Below are 26,511 nucleotides of genomic sequence, written 5' to 3'. Positions count from 1 at the left end.
AAGTACGCTACAGTACGTAGAACTAACGTAAAATAAAGTGTTTCGCTGTATTGTACGCACTATAGCCATTATAGAAGCGCTTATTGGAATTTCTTTGGGATTTCGTCGATACTGTAGCCTTTATACATGATTTGCTCGCGCGACAACGAGGAGTTGTTTTCGAGTATAGAAATACTATAACATCGAAGTAAATTATAAGTCAAATTTGCCTATACTGCCCGGGCTTTTGACAGAACGAAGTACAGGATTTGCGACTCTAAAACGAGTATTATTTGGTCCATTTTACTTCAGCGACACAGAGTTTGATTTGCGAAAACTACTCCACGATTACGAGCGAGAAAATTTTGTACTAAGGCTACTGGACCCATATAGACTGCAATGGCTGACACCAAAAATGACAGTGGTCGTTCGAAGATGTGTCAGATTTCAGTTAAGAATGTAATTACGGTTTGAATGTCTTGTTTCACTCATGCGCTACGATCGGAGGCTAGCCGCTATACTAATGATCATAACCTCGCTGCATACCGGGTCATACCAAAAAAAAAAGTGTGCGACTACTAAATCGATAAAATCACGATATTTCAGTCGGTATTTTAAATAGTGTTGTTTTTTTTTTAATATATCGATGCCGAATTGTTTTTACGTAATTCAGTATTTGAACAAGATTAGTATATTATTTTTGAACTGGTTTTTTCTTTTTGACGGTAAATGTTTATTTATAATATTCAGTTTTTATTTACTATTGTATAAGTGGCTTAACCAATTTATGTTATGTTTCACGAATACAAATAAAAAATGTTTAATGCTTTTGATATAAATTCAGTTCAAAAATTCATAATTATCAGATATCAATAAATACTGAAATATTTGCGATATTTAAAAAAAAAAAGTATTTTATCGATGCAGTATTGCACTGCCAACAGTGCAGCGAGTGTGAGAGAGAGCGAGGTATTCGCTGCACCGCTCCCACTCTTGTGACGTAGGCAAGGGTGGTGACGCAATCTGCGACGAGACTTGAACAATATAACAGTGCGGTACATAAGATCTTACAGTTTGTAGTGATCCACTATTGGTATGTTGGAGAGCGTCTTCTTGATGCGTAGGGCAGTTAACCGAGCCGCGGGGTTCTGGTACCAGCACTCCTTCATCACCTTCGACACCGCTGACAGCACCTGTTCATCGGATACAGAGGAAGGCTTTAGTTGCATAAATAACATGTCGCAAGTTGAGAATCAAAGTGGTAAACGCAAAACAACTAATGCAGTTCTCAACAGTATATAGAGTGATTCAACAAACAATATTTGTATTTTGTATAAATACATCTATGTATATATGTATATAAAAGGCAACGGTGACTGACTGATCTATCAACGCACAGCTGTAACCACTCGACGGATCGGGCTAAAATTTTGCACACAGATAGTTAGATTAGTTAGATTTGACACAACGTAGACAACCGCTAAGAAAGGATTTTTGAAAATTCTAACCCGAAGAGGGTTAAATGGGGGATGAAAGTTTGTATGAAATCCTTCATTTATTATTTTATTTTTCAAGTTATGTTCATCAAGTCTCGATTAAAAATAAAGGTATACGTGTTTCACAAATTTTACAAATTCAAATTCGAAAGGCATCGAATAGACACAAGACATTTAAACCTTTGTAGTTAAAATTTACCAAAACAAAAGTTGAACTAATGGGAGCGGGACCAAGAAATTCAACGGTGAACGGGTAGAAACTGCACGTCGCGTTTTCTACTACTGTAACCCTGACGTTGGCCTTTAGTCCGGCATTGCACTGTAATATATGAAAAATATAGGATAGGTCTTATACAAATTTTCTTCTTTGATTTCTTTTTAACTATAGCACAGCCCTGCAACCTCACCTAGTGGTAATGCAGTCTTAACATGGCAGCGGGCTAACTAACGGGCAACATCCCTTATCGGTTTCTACGCGTCATCGTACCGGAACACAAAATTCGCGTATGTATGAATTGCACGCTACTGCCTGCACCAGGGTAGGCAGTGCTTTAGCGCCCTATGAGGAGCCCCGAACTCACCGGGTCAGAGTGCCAGCGGTTGGGCAGCACGGGTCGGCGCCGCTCAACGCAGACCACGCGGCGCATGTCCTCGAGCGAGGGGTCGGGCGGCACGCACTCGTAGTACGGCAGCTGGTAGTCGTCGGGCAGCGAGCCGCAACGGCGGGCCGTCTCCCACAGCACCAGCCCCAGCGAGTACACGTCGGAGCGCTTGTACGGGTCGAACTGCCGCGCATCCATACTCTCGTCCAGCACCTGAATGAATGAACGAGTTCAGCGGCCACATACCCCCTTTTCGACCCAGTCGCATGGACGGACCGTGGTCACGGGACTGATCCCGTAACATTCCGTCGTGACGTCGAATATTCGAAAATATGATCGTGGAATGTACCCGTTGAGTTTAACGGGTACTTACCGCGATCATATTTTCAACCAATTAATCAACATTTAAAAAAGTATAGTTATACTTAAGAAATGTTGATTAATCACGAAAATCTTAGTTTAAAATCTTGAATGAATGAGCGATTCAGAATTCTAAATTCATTTATTTCAAGTAGGCCTGATACGAGCACTTTTGAAACGTCACGTCTGTCTGTTTGTGCCCGTTGAACTATGTTAAAGAATTGATAAATAACCACAAAAATATTAGTTTAAAATCTTGAATGAATGAGTGATTCAACTCATTTATTTCAAGTAGGCCTTATACGTGCACTTTTGAAACGTCAAGTCTTCACCGCCGGTTCGGAATTCAGATTCTACCAGTTGCTCTTTTCCAAAATCAACTATTTACATTATACATTTGTTTATTCATTTTGATTGAATGAATGAATTGTGCTTGTTAATGAATGTGCTCGCGTAACGAGTGTTGTGTCTCATTGCAATATGGACCTTTGAAAAAGGAGATCGAAACTGCAATGTTTCCTAGTAGATGACGCTACAGTCGCTATTATACTTATGTAAAAAGCATATGCTAATTGCGGCATCGACGCGACGGTACGAGAGCCGAAGCTTATTTGTTTTAAGCGCTCAGGCATTCATTACCAGAGAGACGCAGGTTCAAATCCTGTCGGTTCCAAAATTTTAATATGGATATCAAGTTTATAAAAAAGTTTAGAGTGTTGAGGGCTCTTAGACCAGGGCGCGGGGACCAGAACCCTCCTTCCTCCTCCCGGCTTTAGTTTTAAGTTAACGAATGCAGTTATCAAAATCACCTAAAATTTGTGGTAACCTTTTAAATGTAGGAACGCTTCATAAGTGCCCGTCTACATGAATAAAACATTTTTTAATTTGAATTTCTTGGATAGATAATGATGATACACTGGTAAAGTAGCTGTACCACAGTATGTTCAGCCTTTCAGCAGTGTAAGCAAGTCGAGCACACTCACCTCGGGCGCCATGTAGCGTTTAGTGCCCACGCGGTTCGTCGAGGGCACGTCCACACTATCGTTGGCCACGTTATGCCGCACAGCCAGTCCAAGGTCACCTATGACGCAGGTCAGGTTGCTCTTCACCAGGATGTTCTTGGACTTCAGGTCGCGGTGGGCTATTGCTGGCTTACCTGCATAGAGACGTTTTTAGTTAAAACTAACCGGTTGGAAAACACAGAAAAGTAAAATTCTTTAATGTCGAGGTTGCTTGTACACACAGCGCTCTGCTTTCATCTTTTGTAAGACGGAATAGTATTGTAAATAAGATGTCGTTAAAAAAGAGCAACTGAGGAGTTTCTAGTAGAATCTGCCTTCGGAGACAGCGGTAGAGTCACTACAAACAGACTGACTTGCCGTATCAAAGGTGCTGCGAACATTTAGGCCTATTTCAAAAAAATTAAATTTTGAATTCTATATCGCAAAGACTGGTGAAATGGAAAAAAAACTAGTCAACAGTCAGTCATAGTGAAATAGGTTGAAATGAGACCCTATTTTATCGTCGGCATACAATACGAATTAATGATTGAGTGCACAACAGAAAAAAAGAAAAAAAATTGCAGCTTATACAAATTGTCGGCCATATCGCTACACAGCCGCTCTTATGATTTACAAGTAAAAATAATGTTTGTTTATTTGTCATATTTTGATTTTATTCTATCTATCAAAGAATACTTTAGCTTTGCAAAGATATTAGAACCATTAAATGTTTTAAAGAACAGTAGTAAAATTGCATCAGAACTCAAATTTGTGTCATTAGTAGTTTTAGTATTAGATTAACTGACAATTTAATTTAAATTTTTAGAGATGTATATACACCCATTTCCATCACGCAATGCTGCTAACAAAAATAATACCTTGCTGAAACAGCAGTATGTTTTGAACTCAGCCCAGGGCGCTTGTAATAATCTTGTGTCAAGTTTTCTGAATTATTATCAAACAAATTGAATTATTTGATTTTCTTTTGGACAAAAATTGAGTTATATTTATTGTTTGGAATAAATATAACTCAATTTTTTTGAAACCTTCATCACCCAAGCAGATACACAACATTATTAAGCTATTAAAGAATACAAATAGCTGTGGGTGTGATGAGATTAATACTAAAGTAGTTAAATATGTGTCAGAGTTAATATCGCCAGTGCTAAGTTACATCACTAATTTATGTGTAGAGCATGGTGTTTATCCAGAAAAACTTAAAGTGTCTATAGTGAAACCGTTATTTAAAAAACACGATACAGAGGATATGGACTGTTATCGACCCGTATCTTTAGTTCAAATTTTTTCCAAAATATTAGAAAAAGATATTTATAATTGCTTAAATGATTATTTCGAAAAAAATGGTGTACTCTCCGATGTTCAAATAGGTTTTAGAAAGAATAAATCGATCAATTTGGCTATTTATAACCTTCTTAAGGAGGTTATGGTTAATAGGGATAAAAAGAAGCTCGTATGCGCGTTGTTCATGGACCTTACTAAGGCATTTGACTACGTTGACTATAACATATTAATAGATAAACTTAGTGTATACGGCATTAGAGGGAACGCACTGGCATTGATCAATTCATATCTGACAGGTAGGCAGCAAATGACGCAGATTACAAGTTTAGTCGGGTACAATAAAACTGAAACTGCATATTTATCAGAGTCAAAAACTGTAATAACTGGAGTTCCGCAGGGTAGTATATTGGGTCCACTGCTGTTTATAGCATATATTAATGATTTTCCCAGGGTAACCGATCATAAGATGGTTTTATTTGCTGACGATAGCACAGTGATCTTTGTGGGTGAGAATAAAATAGAATTTGAAAATGATATAAATGATACAATGTAATATTATTAATTGGCTGACATTTAACAATTTAATTATTAATCTTGACAAAACAAAAATTATGACATTCATGAATAAAGGTAATAGTACGGCACTAGACATTAAGTATTTAGGTAAAAAAATAAAGGTAACAACAAACACAAAATTTTTAGGCTTGCAAATTGACGATAGCCTTAATTGGAAGAATCATATTGAGAATTTGTGTTTAAAATTAAACAGATTTTCGTTTGCATTATATATGCTGTCGAAAGTGGTTAATCAGACAGCGGTTATAATTGCATACAATGCGTATGTCACAGCAAGTTTAAGATATGGTATAATATTTTGGGGTAATTCGTCTGATAGAGAGCGAATATTTAAATGTCAAAAGAAGTGTCTAAGAGCTATATGTCACTTGCGTCCCACAGATACGTGTAAACCGTATTTTGAGAAAATGAAAATACTAACTTGTCCTTGTTTGTATATTTATGAAGTTCTGATATTTATCAAAAAAAACAATCACTTGTTTACATATAGTGATAGCGAACGCAGGAAAAATAAATTATTTCAAAGTCAAAGTCAAAAATATCTTTATTCAAGTAGGCCCACAGGTGGCACTTTTGATGCGTACATAAGAATTACACGGTAGTGAGATGATGGCGATAACCACATTCGTAAACTTAAAACTAAAGCTACGAGGGTTCCAAACGCGTCCCGGTCTAAGAAGAAGCCCACAACAAACTTAGCCGGGTGATTTTTTTTTTTTTTGTTATCGCCATCTCACAATGTAATTTTAAATTATTAGAAGAGCAACCTGGTTAGAGCAATAATTTACACCCAAGCTTTTTTATCGTTTACGTAGTCCTTTATACTATAATAGGACTTTTCTATAAGCTTACGTTTAATACAAACTTTGAACTTTTTAAGAGACATCTCCAAGATGTCAATTGGTAGTTTATTGTAGAATTGTATGCAATTTCCTTTAAACGAATTATGAATTTTATGTAACCTAGTATATTGCACTGTAAGTTTATTCTTACTTGTAATGTTTAAATTATTGCAGTCACATTTTTTCTTAAATTTAGAAATGTTTTTATGGACGTACATTAAATTTTCAAATATGTACTGACTATACACTGTCATTATTTTAAAATCTTTAAATTTATCTCTCAATGACTCTCTCGGACCCATTTTGTAGATAGAACGAACAGCCCTCTTCTGTAGCACGAAAATAGTGCTAATATCAGCAGCATTACCCCAAAGTAAAATTCCATATGACATAATGCTGTGAAAGTAACTAAAATATACCAGTCTAGCAGTTTCTACGTCGGTCATATGGCGTATCTTCTTTACCGCATAGGCAGCAGAACTAAGCCTGTTCGATAAATTATTTACATGAGGGCCCCATTGAAGTTTAGAATCTAACGTTATTCCTAGAAAAACTGTCGTATCCTCCAGTTTCAGTTCCTCATTATTAAGTAGTATAGTGGTTTTCACGTGTTTAACATTAGGTAAAGTGAATTTTATACACTTGGTTTTTTTTCCGTTAAGAACCAAATTATTAGCTTCAAACCACTGTACCACTTTAGCGAGAGAGTTGTTTACGTCGTCAAAAGCTAGTTCACGTCGATTTATTTTAAAAGTCAGTGATGTATCATCGGCAAACAGAACTATCCCGTGTTTATCCTTGGCAAGGTAAGGAAGGTCATTAATGTAAATAAGGAACAGAAATGGTCCTAATATAGACCCCTGTGGGACACCTATTTTCATAACTGATCCATTAGACCGTTTTCCATTCACGTCGACTTTCTGAATTCTATCGCGTAGATAGTTACTCATTAAGTCTAGAGCTACACCCTGAATTCCATAGTGGTGTAGTTTCCTAACTAACGTTTCGTGTTGAACACAATCAAACGCCTTAGATAAGTCACAGAACACACCAAGTGCATCACGTGACTCCTCCCAGGCTTCAAATATGTTTTGTATTAGCTCAACACCTGCGTCGATTGTTGAGCGACCCCGTGTGAAACCAAATTGCTTAATATGAAGTAAATTATACTTATGAAAATGGTAAAGTAATTGATTTAAAATGAGTTTTTCAAAGATTTTACTGAAAGTGGGTAGTACGGATACTGGTCTAAAGTTAGTGGGGTCAGAAGTACTACCCGATTTAAACAATGGAACTATTTTACTAAGTTTCATTAAGTCAGGAAACACACCACAATCTATACAATTATTAAATATTAAGGCTAAATCGGGTGCAACAATATCAATTAATGATTTGACAACGTTTACGGAAATGCCCCACAGATCATTTGTTTTTTTATTAATTAATAATTTAAAGGCTTTAATAACGTCAGAGCCACTAACATGCGTGAATTTAAAAGAATGGTTACACTCAGGCACATTTTCCTTTAATAGAGAGAGAGCCATATCTGGTGAAGAGTTTAATGATTCTGTTGTGGAGACGGGAATGTTGGTAAAGAAGGTTTCAAAAGCAGTAGCCACCTCGAAATCTGTTGTTAAGGCTTTATTATCTACATTAAGTTTAAAATTAATATTTCGTGGTGTTACTCTTCCCGTCTCCTCATTAATTATGTTCCAAGTAGTTTTGATTGCATTGCTGCTATTTTTAATTTTATTTTTGATGTATCGCGTCTTTTCTAAGTGGCAAGCGCGTTTAAAATTCTTGGAGAACAATTTAACATAATCCCCAAACTTATCACCAGTGTTAAATTGACGTTCAGCATACAATTCGTACAGCTTTTGCCTATTTTTATGAAGTTCAACTGTCGCCCACTCACTAAAATTTAATGTATCAGTAATCACAACCGACTTACTAGTAAATATAGAATGAAATAGTCTATTAAAGGTATTGAAAAAGGAGCTGTACATTGCATTTGGAGTCGCCCCTGAGGGTAGGAATGGGAGGTCATTTACTAGGCTATATCTCATTTTCTCTATGCGGTTGGATGTTACAGGAACAAATGTTATTTTACGTTTAGAAACATTTTTCTTCACATTTTCAAATTGAATAATTTGACCACAATGATCAGAGTCTAATTTACTAATAATATTTTTGCTTATAGGAATTATATTTGTAAAGATGTTATCCAAACAGGTGGCGCTAGTAGCAGTTATTCTTGTGGGCTCCATGAACATATTTGATAGATTGTAAGTTTTAAATAAATTCAATAACTTGATACTTAAAGAGTTATTTTCTAAAATGTTTACATTAAAATCTCCGCATATTATTAACTTTTTATTACACTTTGATATTTTAAATAACACTTCATCCATTACCTTTTCAAAAAGTTCAAAGTTTGACAAGGGTGGCCTATAAACAGTAACAATTATAAATTGCTCTAGTTCAACCGAGGCTAGCTCTATTGTCCGTTCAACAGAAAGGCTAACAATATCGTTTCTGTTTTTAAATTTTAAATTTTTATTTAATAAAATTAAAGAGCCTCCATGAATCGCTGTAACCCTGGTGAACGAACTACCAACCTGGTGGTTACCAAAATTAAACAAATATTCATGGGTTTTCAACCAGTGCTCAGTTATACATAAATATTGTATAAGCCACATTCCACAGCGTTATTTGGGAATAGTATTTTCATTATGGCGCCTAAAATATACAACAAATTGCCAGCGTCACTAGCCAACAGAAACATAAATCTTGTAGATTTTAAAGATAAGATAAAAAAATTACTTATTGGGAAATGTTATTATACCATCCAAGAATATTTAACAGACACAATATTATAGGTTTGACATTTACAGTGATTATAATTTGACATGAATAATAATATTTGTACTTTTGATATCACTCTTAAATTTTATTCTTATTTTAATAATATCGATTGATTTAAGATAGTATTATTATTGTATAATTATTGTACGATCATATATATTTTTTGCATGCCATCTAAGGCGGATTGTTTGTCCCTATGTTTTGTGTACCTACCAACAATGTAATACCAATCTGCAAATAAACGATTTGATTTGATTTGATTTTATTTGACAAATTTAATTTGTCCAAAAGAAAATCAACAAATTTAATTTGTTTGATCGACAAATTTAATTTGTCCAAAAGAAATGGACAAATTAAAAATAATTCTGATTTAAACAGTAGCAGGCACTTTGAATTGCTGTTCGAAAACTATTATATTCGCACGCGCAAAATGTGCATAAAATGCATGCATAAATTCGCCAGATAAGAGTTATTAATAAAAAAACCTTCGCAACCCTCGGTCTTCCCACAACATATAGTTTCATCACTGCATTTATAGCAATGTACTTTGAGTTTTTCAGTTATGAAATATCGCAATGTGCGCTTTGTTCCATAAGCGAATGTCACATCAGCAGCATTTTCAGGGTAAACCTGATTGCTGTCATGTCGATACATCCGTAGCGACGCTTCACCACGTTTTAAGATGGAATTTATTTACTATAGTTATACGTAGTTATGTAGTCGCGATTAAATTTTTTTTTGTATAAAAAAAATACATATTTATGTTATAAATAGTCATTATTGTATGTAGCTAATTTGTAATGCTTTTTTTATCTTTTAATAATGCCAAATCTGATTCCTGACGTAATCTGTTATCTTCAGTATGTAACTATTATGCATATCAATTTCGATATTTCAAATCTGCCAGGCGTCTTATGAAGGCTCACAATTGTTTTTTTTCCATTCATCACTGACGATGACATTACCCGCCCAATGCAGGGCACGGGTCTCCACCCAAAAGAAGAATTTAGGGCGCAGACCAGACGTAGCGTAGACACAAAACATTATGGAGACCTCCTCGGGCATGCAAATTTTCTTACGATGTTTTCCTTTCCCTTTAAAAATAGTTGTAATTTATTGCTTTAACTAAAAGCACAATACTCCGTAAGATAAAAGAAGCTTGAAGGTATCAAACTCGGTCCTTCTTAAAGGAAAACGGAAGTGTATAACAATGATCCATAAACCCAAAGTAAAATATTTATGTTTAAACATGGAAAATCAGCGCTATTAATGATGTAAGGAATTAGTAAGATATATATATCTTAGCTTAGAGTTCCTGCATCATAAAAGGAGATTTAAATATATCTGGAAGATTCCAAACAGCCCGTGTTAGGTATAGTTGAATAAAGGATATTGAAATTCAAAGATAAAAGAAAAGAAAACTTTAACAATAGGTATGATTACGATCACCTCGCCTCAAAATGCTGAAAAGCATTCGCATCAACAAAAGCGCAAATTTGAATCAGAATAGGATTCAGATAAGGCCAGAGCCTTAATACATTTTTGAACGCACACGTGTAAAATTTAAATAAATAAAATCTAGAAATCTTGAATGTCGCGGATCTAAAAATACACAAAGCATTCATGCAACAATGGAGATAATCAATTGTAATGGAAACAATGTATTGAAAAAGTAACAAATTTAAACAAGATATCTGATCTAAAAAAATATAATAGGATCAACATTGCTGTCAGTTTAGTTATTGACAATATCAGTTGGCCAAAATAATGTATTCGTATCATTATCTACCCCTTGCAATCTACCATTACAGCGATCGGTTCTTCTCTCAGAATTAAAAAGTTTATGCTCTAGTCCACCATGCTGGTCAAGTGCTGATTGGTGGACTTTGCACGCCATTGATAACATTATTGAGATCTCGCAGGCATGCGTGTTTCCTTGCCTTCCCATTACCGTAATTATTATACGAATTGAAATTTAATAAAAAAAACAGCACATAAAAATAAAACAGAAATATGTCTAATATTCAAATCAAATTTAAAATAAAATGAAGCTAGATAATATCCCAGTGCAGTACCTCGACTGCACTTTGGTGGGGCGAGTTCGAATCCCAGCACGCACTTCAAACTTTTCAAAGTAATGTGCGTGTTAAGCAATGAAAATATCACATGCTTTAACGGTGATGGAAAACATCGTGAAGAAACCTGCATGCTTTAGAGTCAAAAAAAGGCGTGCCAGTTTGTTGGACTACAGCCTTAAACCCTTCCCATTGTGGCAGGAGAGCCGAGTCATGTTGATATGACGATGGTGTTGATAATGTTATCTCGTTTACCTTTAGTGCCAACTATGTCCATGTGCAGATGCGCCAGGCCCGTTGCTATGGAGAGCGCCATTTTGACGAGCGTGTTCGCGTCGATGGTGCGTGCGCTGAGGAAGTCGAACAGAGACCCGTTGCCGTGGTAGTCGGTGATCAGCCACAGCTGCGTCCACGTGCCGTTATCTGGGGAACATTAATTATGCGTTCAAGGACATAGAAGTCGAATATCTTAGTACGAAGCCTGGCTTCTTACTGCGGCAGGTTCGTTATGTCCCAGCAGGGACAATAATTGACGGGATATAGTTGACGTGTCCAAGTGCTAAAGCAGGGCAACATGGAATAGGAGAAGTTTATCCCCGTTTATTATTCCACATAAATTATTTGGATATTCTTTCCACTCGTGCGCCATTGCTCGGAGAGTTGATAAAGCTGTGGGAGGCGACCCATTTTTATCCTTCCCCCGGGGAGATAATTGTCTCCTGCCCATGCTAGCCGTGCTGGTGTCATGTAAACCGTCTTCGCAACAATCTAATATGGTAGCGGGCTATTATCACCGTCAGATTAGACCCGTACAAAAGATGGTAGATGGGCTAACCTATTAGGAGTATGACGCGACATTTAATTCAGGAGCTATACATTTTAAAACTGTCCCTGCTGAGAGTAGAACCTAGGATCTACGAACACAAGATAAATATAAAAAAAGGATTGCATGAAATTCCGTCCTCTAAATCTCTAGTTAAAAGTACCTTTATTATCGGCGGCGATGAATCCCAGTATGTTTTCGTGGCGCAACATCACGGTCTGGTAAATTTCAGCCTCCCGAAACCACGAGCATTCCTCCCGTGAGGAGAAGATCTTCACAGCCACGTTCTCGCCACGCCACCGTCCGCGCCACACCTCGCCGAATCTACCCTTGCCTATTATATCGACGAGCTGGATTTGGCGAGCGATCGACCGTTGCACTAAAAGTGGGAGCCCTGCAAAAACATAATTCTCTATTATCTTCATAAATCTATCAACTTCTTAACCAGTTTTACCAGAGTTAGCATATCATTCTAAAGACACGATTTGCAGCGCTGTTTGGTGTTTTAGTATCATTTCACCATCAACTTATTACTCTGAAAGTATCTTCGCTGATTAAATAGAGGTCCTATTTGACGGGCCGTTAAACGCTGCATGTATTAACTGTGTAGAAAAGCTAATGTCATATCAACCCATTAACTTATCTTTTTGGTTTGTTTGCACTCACCAGACCCTGATCCCGAGGTAGTGAGCTCAATCATGTCCCGAATGGTGGCCGTCATCATGGAGTGCCGGGTTTCACAGCAAGACTCCTCCGGCGCGAAGAGTGACCGCGACTCTCGCTTGAGCACCTTGGGCGACCGTCTCGCCCACCAGAGGCTGATGGCGGCGCACACTCCCAGCACCATGAGCCCCATGATCCACGGCAGCACTTGCCATGCCGTCGCCGTTGAGCCCGGGTCTTTTTAACATCACGCTTCATTACTTAAGTGCACGAGCGAAGAGTTTTCAAGTGAATAAACTCGTCGACAACAGATGTATTTGATGCTAATATGACGCGTTTGTTTACTTGAAAACCAATGCGGGGTTTACACGGGCTGAATTACGCTAAACAAATAGGTCGCGCGACGAAATTTGAATCTGTGAAAAACGGTAATTCGACTGGACTGTAGGCGACAAATAACACCAGCTTTCAAGTTAAGCCGGGTGGCTTGAATAACAATGAATCTCAAATAAAATTTTGCCCATGTACACCCAGCTGTGACTGTACATTAGAATTAAAACAAAAAAAAAACATAAGAAGGGAAAAGCTGTTTTGGTCTTAGTATAAAATTCAATTTCTTTTTTAACTTTAAATATTGAAAAGCGATATTTTATTTATAGAAAAATATAATTTTATAATTTTCATTAAAAACGACAGGATTTGAACCCGCGACTTCCCTAGAAAATCTATTATATTTTGCTTTACTATAAAGAAAAATAAATAAACTTACGTCGCCGTTTTAATTGAAAAGGACGCATTTCGTACTTGAATATTTACAACCGCCTCAAAAAGTTTATATAGCGTAAATAAAAGTAGATGCAGTTATTAACGCACGCAATTAAAAGTATGAATATCGCAATTGTGACTTTACGATTTTTTTTGTCAAAAACTCTAACAATTTTTAAATACATTTATGCAAATGTTGATATTAAATTGAATTAAAAATATTTAGACACTCAAATGGATAAAAGAAAGACACTGTTTAGCAGGCGGCTGCCGAGAGAATGTGCGAAAAAATAAGCGTTTGGCATATATATAGGTCGCTTGCGTTCAGTCCCATACATCCGTCAACCCGTGCACGTAAGTACCTAAGTTACCGCGCCAAGGTTGGAATAAATAAGGAATTCAAAACAAAATGTTAACAATAAATTTGGTTCATACCATCCAGTGGATATTTCCATTCCTGTAAAAAAAGTTCTTGTAAAGCTGTACAAGTGATTTTAAATCATCTCTGCATCTTTGCATGAAACTAATTCAAATTAATCTATCTGACAAAATAGCTACTTGTGGAAAGTGTGCTACGTGAAAAATAGCACAACAGTTTATACGAAGTTACATGAAACTTTTACATTTAGTGGAGTAACGTTAGATTAATTTCGGAATCCTTTGAAACAACGTCGTTTCATCGAAGTACTAGCTGTTGCCCGCGACTTCGTCTGCGTTTGATTTTGTTTTTTGATGTGGCATTCAATTTAGTTTTAGTTCTAAAAAATTATGAAGTATTCAGTATCGCTAAGCCTAAAATGAGGGGTTTGCTGCTGTCCGCTGAGGAGTTCTGTCCTCCATCTCCAACTACATTTATCAGATCTACACAAAGTTTGGGCAAAATTAAACACATATTATATATTATATATATATATATATATATATATATATACCTCTATAGTACAAAAATCATTATTTAAATAGGTTATAATTTGTCGGAGTTATGGTTTAAAATCGTCAAACACTTTCATCCCCTCTCCCAAAGGAAGCGAGCTTAACGTCCGGATAAAAAGTATCCTATATTACTTCTAACACTTCCAAGAATATGCGTACAAAATTTCAGGATCAGTTAAGTAGTTTTTGCGTGAAAGCGTAACAAACAAACTTACATTGACATTTATAATATTAGTAGGGATAGGGATAGGGATTAGTAGGGAAGTAGGGATCTTTACTGATTAAAAATTTAAATTAATAAAAAAGTTAATTTTTGTTTACTCTTCCGTCATAAGAATGTCTTGTAAAAGATACAGACATGTCGATTTAGACTTGGGTTAACATAAAACAATATTCCATAGCTGATTCTGGATCATTGTTTTATAGGGTGTACGTATAATATCATCAGCATCATCTTCGGTAGCCATCAACAACGTTTGACTACTGGGAACAGGCGTCGTCTCTCGCTCACGCTGCTCCAATGCAGGCGGTAGGCTTTAACGACTAATATCACAAGTAATATTAACCGGGTTTGTGTCAACGTGCTCTCCGGGGCACGGGGGTTGACACCGCAAAAATCGTAACCCCGGGCTTGTAATAAAAATTATTTACCAGAAAAAACAATTCCTGGCCTGACCCTATTGGAACCTATGACCTAGAGGTCCGTAGTTGTACACGGTAACGACTAGACCAACGGGGCAGTTACATAAAATATATATGCATATAACACACAACTTGTAAATGAAAACCGTAATATTACTTCACATGCTTTAGAGGTACATTATTTACTTTCTCAAAGACTTATCTGTGAAACCGAAACGCTAATAGTTTTTGAGTAAACCACTGCCATAGTTTTTACTGAAAGAAATCATATACAGCGCGAAATCACATGCAAAATTAGAATATTTGTCTTTATTAGGTACGCGTCGCGTAACGTAGGTACGACTACGACCGACTTCGATTCCCGGCACGCACCTCAAACTTTCGGAGGTATGTGGGTTTTTAATTTAAACAATTAAAATATCACTAGCTTTAACGGTGATGGAAAACATCGTAAGGGGACCAGCATACCTGAGAGTTCTCAGTGACGTTCTTAAAGGTGTGTGAAGTCTGCAATCTGCTTGGTCTACCATACCTTCATACGCCTTTAAAACACTTCACGATGTTTTCCTCAGCCGTTAAAGCATGCTGATATTCAATTGCCTAAAACGCACATATCTCGTAACGGAATGAGATGCGGGCCGGGATTCGAACTCGATACCCCAGAAAGGGCAGCCGAACCACTAGGTCTGCACTGCCTATAACATGACATTTAAGTCCGTACGTTTTATAATTGTCTGCGAGTCGGTAATAGATAAAAGTGTAAACTTTTAAAGAACCTAAACCTAACCTTTTTAAAATTAAATATAAAAAAAACTCCCAGTTTTACAAAACAGCAGTTTCGACAGCGTTCATCCGGCGAAGCTTTACGAATCACGTGGCCTTTATTTCAGAGGTAACGTTACTCCACTCAACATTATACACAACTATAGATAAAATATAAAGATGTTTCTTACAAAGTATACAGTAATTAGGTGCTAAGTTAAAAACATAAGTTGTAACATCAGAAATAACACAAAGCGTAACCAACAAAATCAACCCTCACAGAAAGCTTAATAAATTACGAGCGAGGGCGGTAGGGTGTCTGTAAAATCGATATTTGAAAGCGAGTCCCGAGCAGGTCCGCAACCCGCCGTACGTCAAACGATTCGAAAAATCTTTGCACACCCTACTGACTTCACCAGTAACATATTCCAAAAAATCATTAATAGCATTACATTTAAACCAGTACCAGTAAAATTGTCTCATTACAAACTAAAATCGAAATAACTTATATATATATATATATTTTAGCATTACAATCCAAACCATTCCAATCGATAAAGTAGGATGCAGGTCAATCAAATGTGCACTCAACGGATAGCAGTTAAAGATTCAACTTATTTATTATGTTAGGAACCTCGCACTCAGCATTTCATTACGAGTATCTACACCCTTAGTACGACACTACACATAAGCGTTTTGCGGATATCGAAATTTTGAACTTCATTTTCAATTTTACGGGAGCAACGTAGCGATAACCACCGAGCGCGAAAGCATTCGCCCGTATATCTTATATAAAATCGGTGGGCTGACAACGCCTTCCAGCTATACTAGGCCTTAAGTAAAGACAGGTCTTAGATTGAAAAAGCGCTTTTAGTTTAACATCGAATATCTGCTTCGGTAAAGCTTTGTCGCCCTTAACCCGAAAGACTTCGGTCTACCGAGAAGAAACTACAAAAACTTATAGCAAGAACCCCATCCCTCAATAAGCTTTAAAAAAGTTTAAAAAAAGAAGCAAGTTTATGCCCGACTACGAAGAGATACAGCTGCAAGGCTGGAGATCGTGTTTATTTGTAAACTTGTAATTGTAAACGGAGTAGTAATACTTACTGAGGCCATTCAAAGTTTCGAAACCACAGACGCTTACGATATTTGTTAACGCGTGCTAAGGACGCCGATAACCCCTCGCCAATCAGAAAGTGACCGTATGTTGCAAATCATGCGATTATTAACTCGTCATAGGAACGTCATGCAAAAGTAAGAAGTTACCGGCTGATGATCACTTACGCTACTTCGCTGGACGATTCTCCGTAACGTCACTTCAATACTTTATCACTACATACATAGTATAAAGCAAAGTCAGCCCGCCGCGTCTGTCTGGTTGAAAACGCTAATCTCAAAAAGTGCTGAACGTATTCTATTCCTTTAATATGACTCCGCCTACGTCATATAACTGAGCTTCAGCTCCTTAACTAACTCTATGCAAGAAAAGCACGTTGTACCATTGCTTCGTTTCTGCGTGAGATAAGGGAACATCAGAAAATTCACTTTCAGATTTATAATTTGAGCATGATTTTGATTCGGGTAGCTAGTTAAAACCCCAGAAGTTGGCTTGTTTTTTTACCACAGATGCAAAAGGAGGATTCAGTTTGTATCCTAAATACCACGAGAGTCAAAAACTTCAGAAAAACTTTTTTTTAACAGTTCTTTTTCTATGAATCAAACTTATAATATGCAGAAGAAAAATTGCCTTTTTTGTGTTGTACTAGAATTGGTGGAAAGCAGCACCTATGAACATATTAAATCATTGGTAGAATGTCAGTCTAGTTGCGCTACTGTTTAATAAATTGTGAACGTTTTGCCCCTCCGGGAGTTGACCTACTATCATCATATCAAAATGGCGTTTGATCACTTTGCTTAGCTACTCATCCGGCGTTTTCTTTTTTTTAAATCGGTTTTTTTATCGAAATAGCAGCGATACAATTAACATTTTTCATCCAAAGAAATGTCATAAGCATAAGACTTGTAATAATACTTTAAAAAAGCATGTTTATTTTGAGTTAAATATTTAACATAGTTGATCCGCTTGAGGATTAGCAGATCTTTAATCAGGTGGGGGTTGGAAAGTGGGCTGAGATCTATTCTGAGACGAGGCTCAGACAAAAAATATCTCGCCGTAGGTTTTTAATGTTATTTCATTAAGATATAAAAATAGATATAATAATATTGGCCATTTGTGAGACGTTGATGTAAAAAAAACAAAATTCATTTATTTCATGTAGGCCTAGTGAAAGCACTTTTGAAACATCAGGTCAGTCTGTTTGTAGTGACTCTACCACCGGTTCGGAAGGCAGATTACACTGAGAAGAGCGGGCAAGAAACTAAGCAGATTGTTGTTTTCCAACAGCATTTTACAGTTTAACAATCTTTAGAATTAAAATTGCCAAAGGATTAATTCAGATTTATAAAACGGCTAGCCGTGGCGTGTCTGCGACACAAAATAGTACTTCCTACTTGAACAAAACAGCGGGTAAAAAAGCGCTTCGCATAGAACTTGTCAAAAACTAGGAATTTGCAAATATAATAAGCAGCAAGTATAGGAGCGTTTTTTTTTTATAACCTAACTGTTGATCGATTCCAACCTTCGCTGGCGTCTGACCTCATATTCTCCTTCAAGTAATACATTTATGAATTCGCAAAGAATACCAAGAAGCCTATAAAAGTCTAATTTGGAAAAAATAAGTTGCCTTTTGCATCTGTCGCAGGAGATAAAAAAAACCAGCCATTTTCAGTAATGTCAGGAAATTTACAGAATTAAAGTCAATTATATTATGGCTACAGTTATCGTTATGCTGGCTGAATAAACCCCCCTGGTACATGCTTCTAAAAAAAATCATCTGTAATGACCAATTATTTTTTCGGTTCAAGGCACTTTCGTTTATACACTGTTATACTTGTGAATACCAAACTCAGCCAAAGCAATTAACGTATTACTAAGCTATACGTTCTCTTATTAGTGGTTCCCCCGTGCATTGTATGGTAATACTATATATGTTCACCCTTTCTCATCGTGGGAGGAAACCCGTGCCCTGTAGTGGGCCGTGAATGGTTTGATACGAAAAAAAGGTCTGAAAAGGTCATCTGAGTTGTCTGTTCAATTAGCAACTGTCGCAGATGTAACATCTACGACATCGAGGGCTGTAAGCCTAAGTCACTCCAGACCCATGAATAATACAGCTCTAGACAATCGACATAGAACACGAGAATGTTCTTTATCGTCATGAATAATGCATAACTTATATGAGCTCATGCAATTTTGAACCGTATGATGTACGCGAAAAGTATCATTGATGGTTTATATTTTTATGTCATCGTTCAGTGGAATGATATATTTTATAACATGATAACATATTTCGTGGGTATGCTCGACATCACAATACAAAAGCTGCCCATACAGCCGCCCGACGTCACATTCCTTGCGGTACCGTACCTGGCGTGGGGTCGCGGCTTTGCGCTTCCGTGCCAGGCGCGCGGCCGCGGTTACAGTAGTCCGTGGCGCAGCAGTAAATATCTACGGACTCCTCTTTGCGGCACCATATAGGTTTGTCCCCGGGAGGAAAAATCGTTTTTCGGTCCCAACAGCTACACCAAAAAGGGGAGTATTAGTTTAACAGGGCAGAGGGCGTGCTACGGTAGGTATACATCTAGTTCGTATCGGTACGTGATCAATGCCGGCGTATAAACTAAAGAGGAAAAGAAAATTTAGTAATTTTAGGAAAAAATAGTTGTTATGGGCGGAGGTTTCACCCGGATGCGCCTGGGCAATGGCGCCTGCGAGTGAAACCCCCGGCAGAGGCATGCAGCGGTGCGTGGCAAGCTGTGGCTAGCGGGCAGAGCCGCGCGACTACGTACGTACGGCAGCGGGCGGCGGTTACCTTGCGGCTTGGTGCGTATCTCCAGACGCAGGTCTTGGTTGCACATGTCGTGCGACTTACAACACTGAATCGCCACCGACTCATTCCTAGTTTTCGTGGAGGAGCAACTGAACGGGTGCTCGATGGGTATGAGTGATTTGAGCTCGATACAACTGCGCCGCAATTGGAACCACCATACATCATGTTTAGTATGTTAAAGCAAAACCAATGCACACTCGGAAAATAGTGTTTGTTAAAATTACGGCACATCATTCAAACATACTAATTATACTCCGGGCCGGGGCGGAGCGGACCTCTCCACGAGCTTAGTAGGTACATATTCAAATCACTAACTCGGAAGCGTATTTGTTAGAGTATTGGCATTTCAACACAAAACTTATAAGTCGTAAATGGCAAGGCAATTATAGACTAAGAGTACATCAAACAAACTCATGTTCGCATGGCCAAGTCGGCATCACACGGCCACTAGTGCTCAGAACATCTTACCCATGGAGGCAGCGTGGAGCACTTTTGCAATCTTTTTCCATGAAATGGCATCAGTATTGCAGAAGTCTCTAGTACAGCAATAGGTGTGGGGCTCCCGGCATTGCCATGGATACTCGGGTGGTAATAATGTACTGTTTGGCAAACAGCTTAAGGCCACCTCACTACACAGGTCAGGTTTAATACAAAATTGGTTAAAATGCGAACCTCGGGACCATCCAAACCAATGGAGATTTGTGTTGATATTTTGCCAATCAATGTGCTCAGAACTAGTTACTTTATAATGTGAAAAATTGTCCACACAAAATATGTACCTCACAAAAGATGTTCTACTAATTTTATTCTGTACTGTACTTTTTGCAAACTTTCTGTACATCTATCATCCTTCTACAAACGTTCTTGATAAAAAAATATTTGACTTATCAAGCAATATAAACTCACTAATATTTCCGAATAAAACAACAAACTACTAATTTAAAAAAAATTGAAAAAAGTACAGTCATGTAACTTTTGGAAATTACCCATTAAAATAAAATGATGTATCAATATGTGTATTATAAAGAGATCTTAAATAAAAAAATTCAACTCACTGGTATGTGTGCTTCGCTAGCCCTCGATCCAGCGAGGTGGCCGCGTAGCAATATCCATCGGTCTCGCATGTTGAGTTTGGACAACTTTCAAAGTTGCAATAGCATTTCAACAAACCTACAACCATATTCAGAATCAGAAAAGGGAAAGAGCGACCCCAAAGCAGCAAGAACCCAACGCCCAATTATAGTCCTGGATTCAAACCATATGGGCTTACCCAGCTTCTGGGCTATTGGGGGAAAGTAAGATTTTTTAGATCAGATCTTCCGCGGCTGTTCTGTGAAATAACTTTTAGAGGGACCTCTAATATAAATCGATACAGAAGCCAAAACATTTCATTTTGTCTGTCTGTCTGTCTGTTTGTCTTTTGTATCTCGGCAAGCATTTATTTTTTTCAGACGGCATGGCGGTGCGGTTATGCGGTGATAGCCTAGCGGGTAGGACTTCGGCTTCACTTATAGGGCCGAGTTCGAACCCAGGCACGCGCCTCTAACGTTTCAACGTTATATGCGTTTTAAGCAATTAAAAACATCATTGTGGGGAAGCCTCCATGCCTAGGAGGTCTCAATAATGTTCTTAAAGGCTTGTGAAGTCCACCATTCGTCTCCTAGCCAGCATGGTTTACTACAGCCTAAAACCTTCTAGTAGGGTTGATATGAAGATGGTAATGCTAAAATGACAATGAGAGATAGTGATAAAAAACGTAAAAACCCGGCTAAGTTTATGTTGGGCTGCGAAGCGCGTTTAGAACCCCTGTAGCTTTAGTTTCAAGTAAACTAATGTAGTTTTTGCTCTTTATTAGTAAGCATAGGCAATTTTTTTATGTTAAGTTTAACTTTACAATCAATATTTTTTAGAAATGCCTTTATTTTTGAGACTTTTTTTTAGTTTCTAAAGTTTAAGTGTTATCCCAACCTGATGTTAATGACATTATATTTTTTTACACACAGTTAAACATTTCTGTGCATATTTTATAAAGTAAAATATTATAATGGCCATTTGGATTTGTGAACTGTTGCCTTTCTTATACCTAAAATAAACATGTGTCTGGCTTGTTTTATATCAGTTTGTCTAAAGATTGGTTTCCTCTGACTATTATTTGTTATTATTTCACCTACAAGTTAGCCCTTGACCGCAATCTCACCTGATGGTAAGTGATGATGCAGCCTAAAATATTTGCTAGCTAACCTCTTAGAGGTATGAGGGTTATATTGGTTTCTACACAGCTACCGGAATGCTAAATATATTGACAGCATGTCTTGATTGTTGGGTTGGATACTAGCCACGGCCGAAGCTTCCGTAACTTAGTAAACTATAAAATCCAAGTTTAGCCTAGTGGTTTCGGCTTTTTTTTGTGGAGGTCGAGTCCCGGCACCACTGACTTTTAGCGTTATTAGCGTTTTAATTAAAGCAATTTAAATGTCACTTGCTTTAAACGGTGATGGAAAACAACGTGAGAAAACCTGCATGCCTGAGAGTTCTCCATAATGTTCTCAACGGCGCGGCGTGTGAAGTCTACCAATCCGCACTTGGCCATCTGTGCACTACGGCCTAAACCCTTCTCATTGTGTAGTGGGCTGGGTAACGGGTTGATGATGATGATGAAGATTCTAAATTGCTGCTGACAGGGACGTCTACGACCACCACATGCGGTTTCAAACAGCAGGGAGATGTGGTATTCATGATCCTTGGTGGGTACCTAAATAAGTACAACTGAAGTATATTTGCTGCAATTATGCATATCAAAAGGTGAATGTTAATATATGTAACCCTCATATCCAAACAACTTCACGTTTCAATATTCTATTCACAGATATAATAGAAGTTTTAAATATTTTGATTTGTATCTTAAATGTACTTGAAACATTTTCAATCTTTTGTTATGAATATCCTTCGAAAATAAATGTTCATTGTACGACTGGTACTTAGGCTACAATAAGATAAATCTTTTGAGAAGATGAGATGATAAACATGAGATATACATAACAATTTGCGCAACACAACCAGGGTATGCATAGATCAGGCAAACAATATAAAAGGGAAAACTCCTTCTAAATTTTTTATTAGTAGCAGGTAACCTTTTAACGTAAGCAGTGAATATAGGATCATATATTTGCTAATAAATTACACTCTAAAGACTTATAGTTCTTCCAAACCAGTGGTAGAGTTACTACAAACAGACAGACTTTATGTTTCAAAAATGTTTATATTTAGGCCTATTTATGTGGTTTTTTTTTATATGACAATTATATAAATTGTTAAAAAATTTTACTTTGTTTTTGTTTGGGATTAAAGCACAATGTGCCAAATAAAAGCTAGTGACATTTTATGAAATTCTCCAGGGCTTACAGTAAGAATCTTTGGTTTAATAACTTTTGTCTATTGCAATGATCCCGAGCAAACTTTCAGATTAAATAAAAGCAATGTTTATGAGAAACCATTATAATAAGATGAGTGCACAAATCTATCATACATTGATTATGATGAGATTGAGCAACCAACATACATGTATTTCAAGTCTTTGACAGTCATAGAAGTTTTTCTATTTGGTGAATTTTCAATTATCCAACTCTGTTAGATATCTGCACACTTTTTAATACATGATTATGAGTTAATTTTGTGAATGTGACTAATTTAGCTTTTCGTAAAGGATATGCTAATGAATGTGGTGAGTTTTACTTTAGTTTTTTACTTTTCTATTTTTAAATTAGCATTAAAAGTTATCTAAGAAAAATAACTACTGATCATAACACATTTCAGTGACACTGTTGTATGGGCACCCATTAAGCTATTTCTATATGTTATTATGGAGTTTCTAAACTGAATTGATCAGCAGCAAAACAGTGCTATTTTGCTCTTTCCTTTGGAAAACTTTGTGAAAAGGACAGTACTACTTCACCCGTGACCTTAGTTAAGTTAAGAGATTTGTGTGCAACAGAATCAGCTACAATGCTATTACATGTACCAAGTATTTAATTTGTTTTCGATTTCATGATCTTTGATCTCAAGTTATGATAAACTACTTGTGACATTTATGCAAACTGAAATAACAAACAAGATGCCATGAACATGGATTTAATGCAGTAGTTTTATTATTGCACTCATAATGTTAAGGTTTATGAAGACGTTTTGTTGTGCAGATGTTTGGTTAATCATCCTGTCCCACCCATTCACTATTTGAAAACATGTGTTACTTTTTTGTTCTGGGAAAGTTGAATGTGCACTCACAGAATGGCTAAGGATCAAAGGGCCCGTGTTTAAACTACAGCTGTCCCCCACTTTATTAGTCAATAAACATCAACGAGCGTCGATTTAGCTTAAGTGGCTTAGTGTATATGTATGCTTACCGTGTGTTGATTGCAGCCTCCAGAATATACTGAGTAGTAGTAACAGACATTTGCCCCAACGATAACCGTCCATAACCACATTATTGAAGAAAAACATTGCTTGCATAGGGCCAAACACTTAATATTGACAATTGTGTACTGCCATTACCTTCTTCTAAAAGGAACATATTATAACATATTAATACTTAGAATTCTTATTATTGCTTAGTATACTGCCATATTAAACACTAGTTGTAGTAAATGTTATTATTTGAACACAATAAAAATCAATTTATAGATAAATTCTCTCCGCTATATAATTTCGAGAGAGAATCATAATTTTCTGGTCTGTGGAGAGAATGTCAAACTCCGACCAGGAAATGTCAAATTGGCATATGTCACTATACAATCTCAGAGAAAGGAAAATATACACAGAGTACTAGCAATGATGCTATAGTTATAAAACCATCGATATAATATTTTTGTAAGCTTACTGTATAAAGTATAAAACTGCAGTCCGGATACTTATGTGCATTAATTTAACCAAATTATCAGCACCGTAGTGTTTCTACATCATATATGCTTGCAGGCATATTTGACTTCAGTTGCCAATGGTGAGCTTATAAATACTAGTGTAGTAGTTCCTTTCAAATAATTATCAATAATAATAACACTTAACCACATGCGAGTTTTAAAGACGTGGCTTTGAAACAGACACATATGCCGAAGTGAATTATTTTTGTCGCTATTTATATCCCATAGAAAACAAATACGGAGTTGTCAGTGGTGAGGAAAAATTTACCCAAAATTAATTCAGTAGGTAGGTACTTGGGTATGTATGATTAAGGGTTTAATATTTGATTGTGAAAGGATTTTAATGGGATTTTGATAGATAGGTACTAAAAAAATTAGCATTGACTATAGGCAGAAAAAAAGTAATAAATAAATTATAAATAAATATAAAAACATAAATTACATTGTAAAATAATGACTTTTTAGTTTGTTTGTTTTATTAATTACTTTGCTGGCATAATCGTATTTTGATGAATTTGTGCTGTTTCAAGCATCGACGACGAGTCCCATGTATTATAACATAGTCTAAACCATCCTAAGTCAATAGACTTGCGTGTAAATTTTTTTTCAATCGCACTGGTAGTTTCTAATGTTAGCTATTTCAAATATGATTAGTGTCTGTCAATGTACCTATGAAATAATAAGTGTAACCATGTCAATATACCCTTGTTGCATACGTTTCATGACGTGCATTGACAGTTAGCAATTTCAAATATGATTAATGTCTGTCAATGTACCTCATGAAATAATAAGTGTAGCCATGTCAATATACCCTTGTTGCATACGTTTCATGACGTACATTGACAGGTAGTGATACCGATTTATGTATAGGTACATACTGATGAGACTTGTTGGCATTGAATGATTGTGGTGGATGGCAGTCTATTCTCGGCTGTTATCACGTTCGGACGTGGACATAAAATATATTACTGTGAATAATTAATGTGATTAATGTGTGATAAATAGGAGATAAATAATAAAATGATTTAATGAAATTTTATCAGAGTATTATTCCAAATTACCCTTCTGAGCTTTCAGCTCAGAAGTGGGATTGCCGGGAAGATACGTTTATCGTCATCCTGGTTAAGGACTACGCCCAAATAACAGGTGAAGTATTATTCTTATTTATATATTACTATTGTGTTTTATATTTGCTATTAGCGCTTTAATGTTTAATTCTTTTACTTATTTATTTTTTCTGTGAAAATAAAGTCTAGTTCAATTTTTATTTTATTTATCTTTTAAAACAATGTTCAGAGCAAAATAAATTTATTATAGTCAAACTAAGAACTGTGAATAAGAATGTATACTGTGTATTTTTTTTTTAATTTTTAGTGAAATATGGAAAACAAGTCAAGGTCTCGCAAACGCCTGGTCATCCCCGAGACCAGTTCAGAGTCTTCGCGCTCGCGTAGCAGATCGAGCAGCCGGTCGAGGCGTCACAGGAGAGCAACGCCGCGTAAGCGATCGCGACGGAGCGAAAGATTTCAAGAGAATAGTTGCCGCCGAAGGGTTCGGGGTGGCACACACACATTGAACGCAAGTCTGACGCCGTCGCCGTCAATTAGTCGCTCCAATGACGGTACTTCTGGTACAGCAGGTACGTCAGAGAATGCAATTATTTCTACACTTCTTGAGTTTATGCAAAGTCTAAAAAGGGACAATAATAGTGAACGCTTTCCCGTGATGAATGTGATTCCTGAGTTTGATCCATCCAAACGAAATCAAACAATTCACACGTGGATCTCAAAAGTTAACGAATGCGCTTCCATTTATGGATGGACAGACAAACAAATAGCTTACTATGCGTTACCCAAGTTAGTAGGATTGGCTCAACGATGGTATCAAGGGTTACCAAGTGTAAAATTTTCATGGTCAGAATGGGAAAATAAATTAGCTTTAGCATTCCCAAGTGAAGAAAAC

At 36.8% G+C, this 26,511-nt stretch overlaps 1 protein-coding gene across 2 annotated transcripts; it reads right to left on the bottom strand.

Annotated features, from left to right (window-relative positions):
- Positions 1-907: 907 nt before the first annotated feature.
- Positions 908-24,341, bottom strand: LOC120636539 (TGF-beta receptor type-1). Of its 2 annotated transcripts, none has more exons than XM_039908061.1 (9): positions 24,037-24,341; positions 20,692-20,806; positions 19,619-19,770; positions 12,588-12,821; positions 12,085-12,315; positions 11,354-11,521; positions 3,421-3,593; positions 2,057-2,290; positions 908-1,172 (listed from the first exon to the last, which is right to left on the bottom strand). In XM_039908061.1, the coding sequence occupies exons 1-9, from the start codon at positions 24,140-24,142 to the stop codon at positions 1,047-1,049; spliced, it is 1,539 nt and encodes a 512-aa protein (XP_039763995.1). In that variant the 5' UTR covers positions 24,143-24,341; the 3' UTR covers positions 908-1,046. The 2 variants fall into 2 exon arrangements, with proteins under 2 accessions (XP_039763995.1, XP_039763996.1); XM_039908062.1 differs by lacking the exon at positions 19,619-19,770 and adding an exon at positions 19,174-19,325.
- Between the last annotated feature and the right edge of the window lie 2,170 nt (positions 24,342-26,511).

This window comes from Pararge aegeria, chromosome Z, assembly GCF_905163445.1.
Source record: "Pararge aegeria chromosome Z, ilParAegt1.1, whole genome shotgun sequence".
In the NCBI taxonomy this organism is placed as follows: domain Eukaryota; kingdom Metazoa; phylum Arthropoda; class Insecta; order Lepidoptera; family Nymphalidae; genus Pararge; species Pararge aegeria.
Note: the sequence above shows the minus strand (reverse complement) of the source record. Positions and strands in the feature narration are given on the sequence as shown.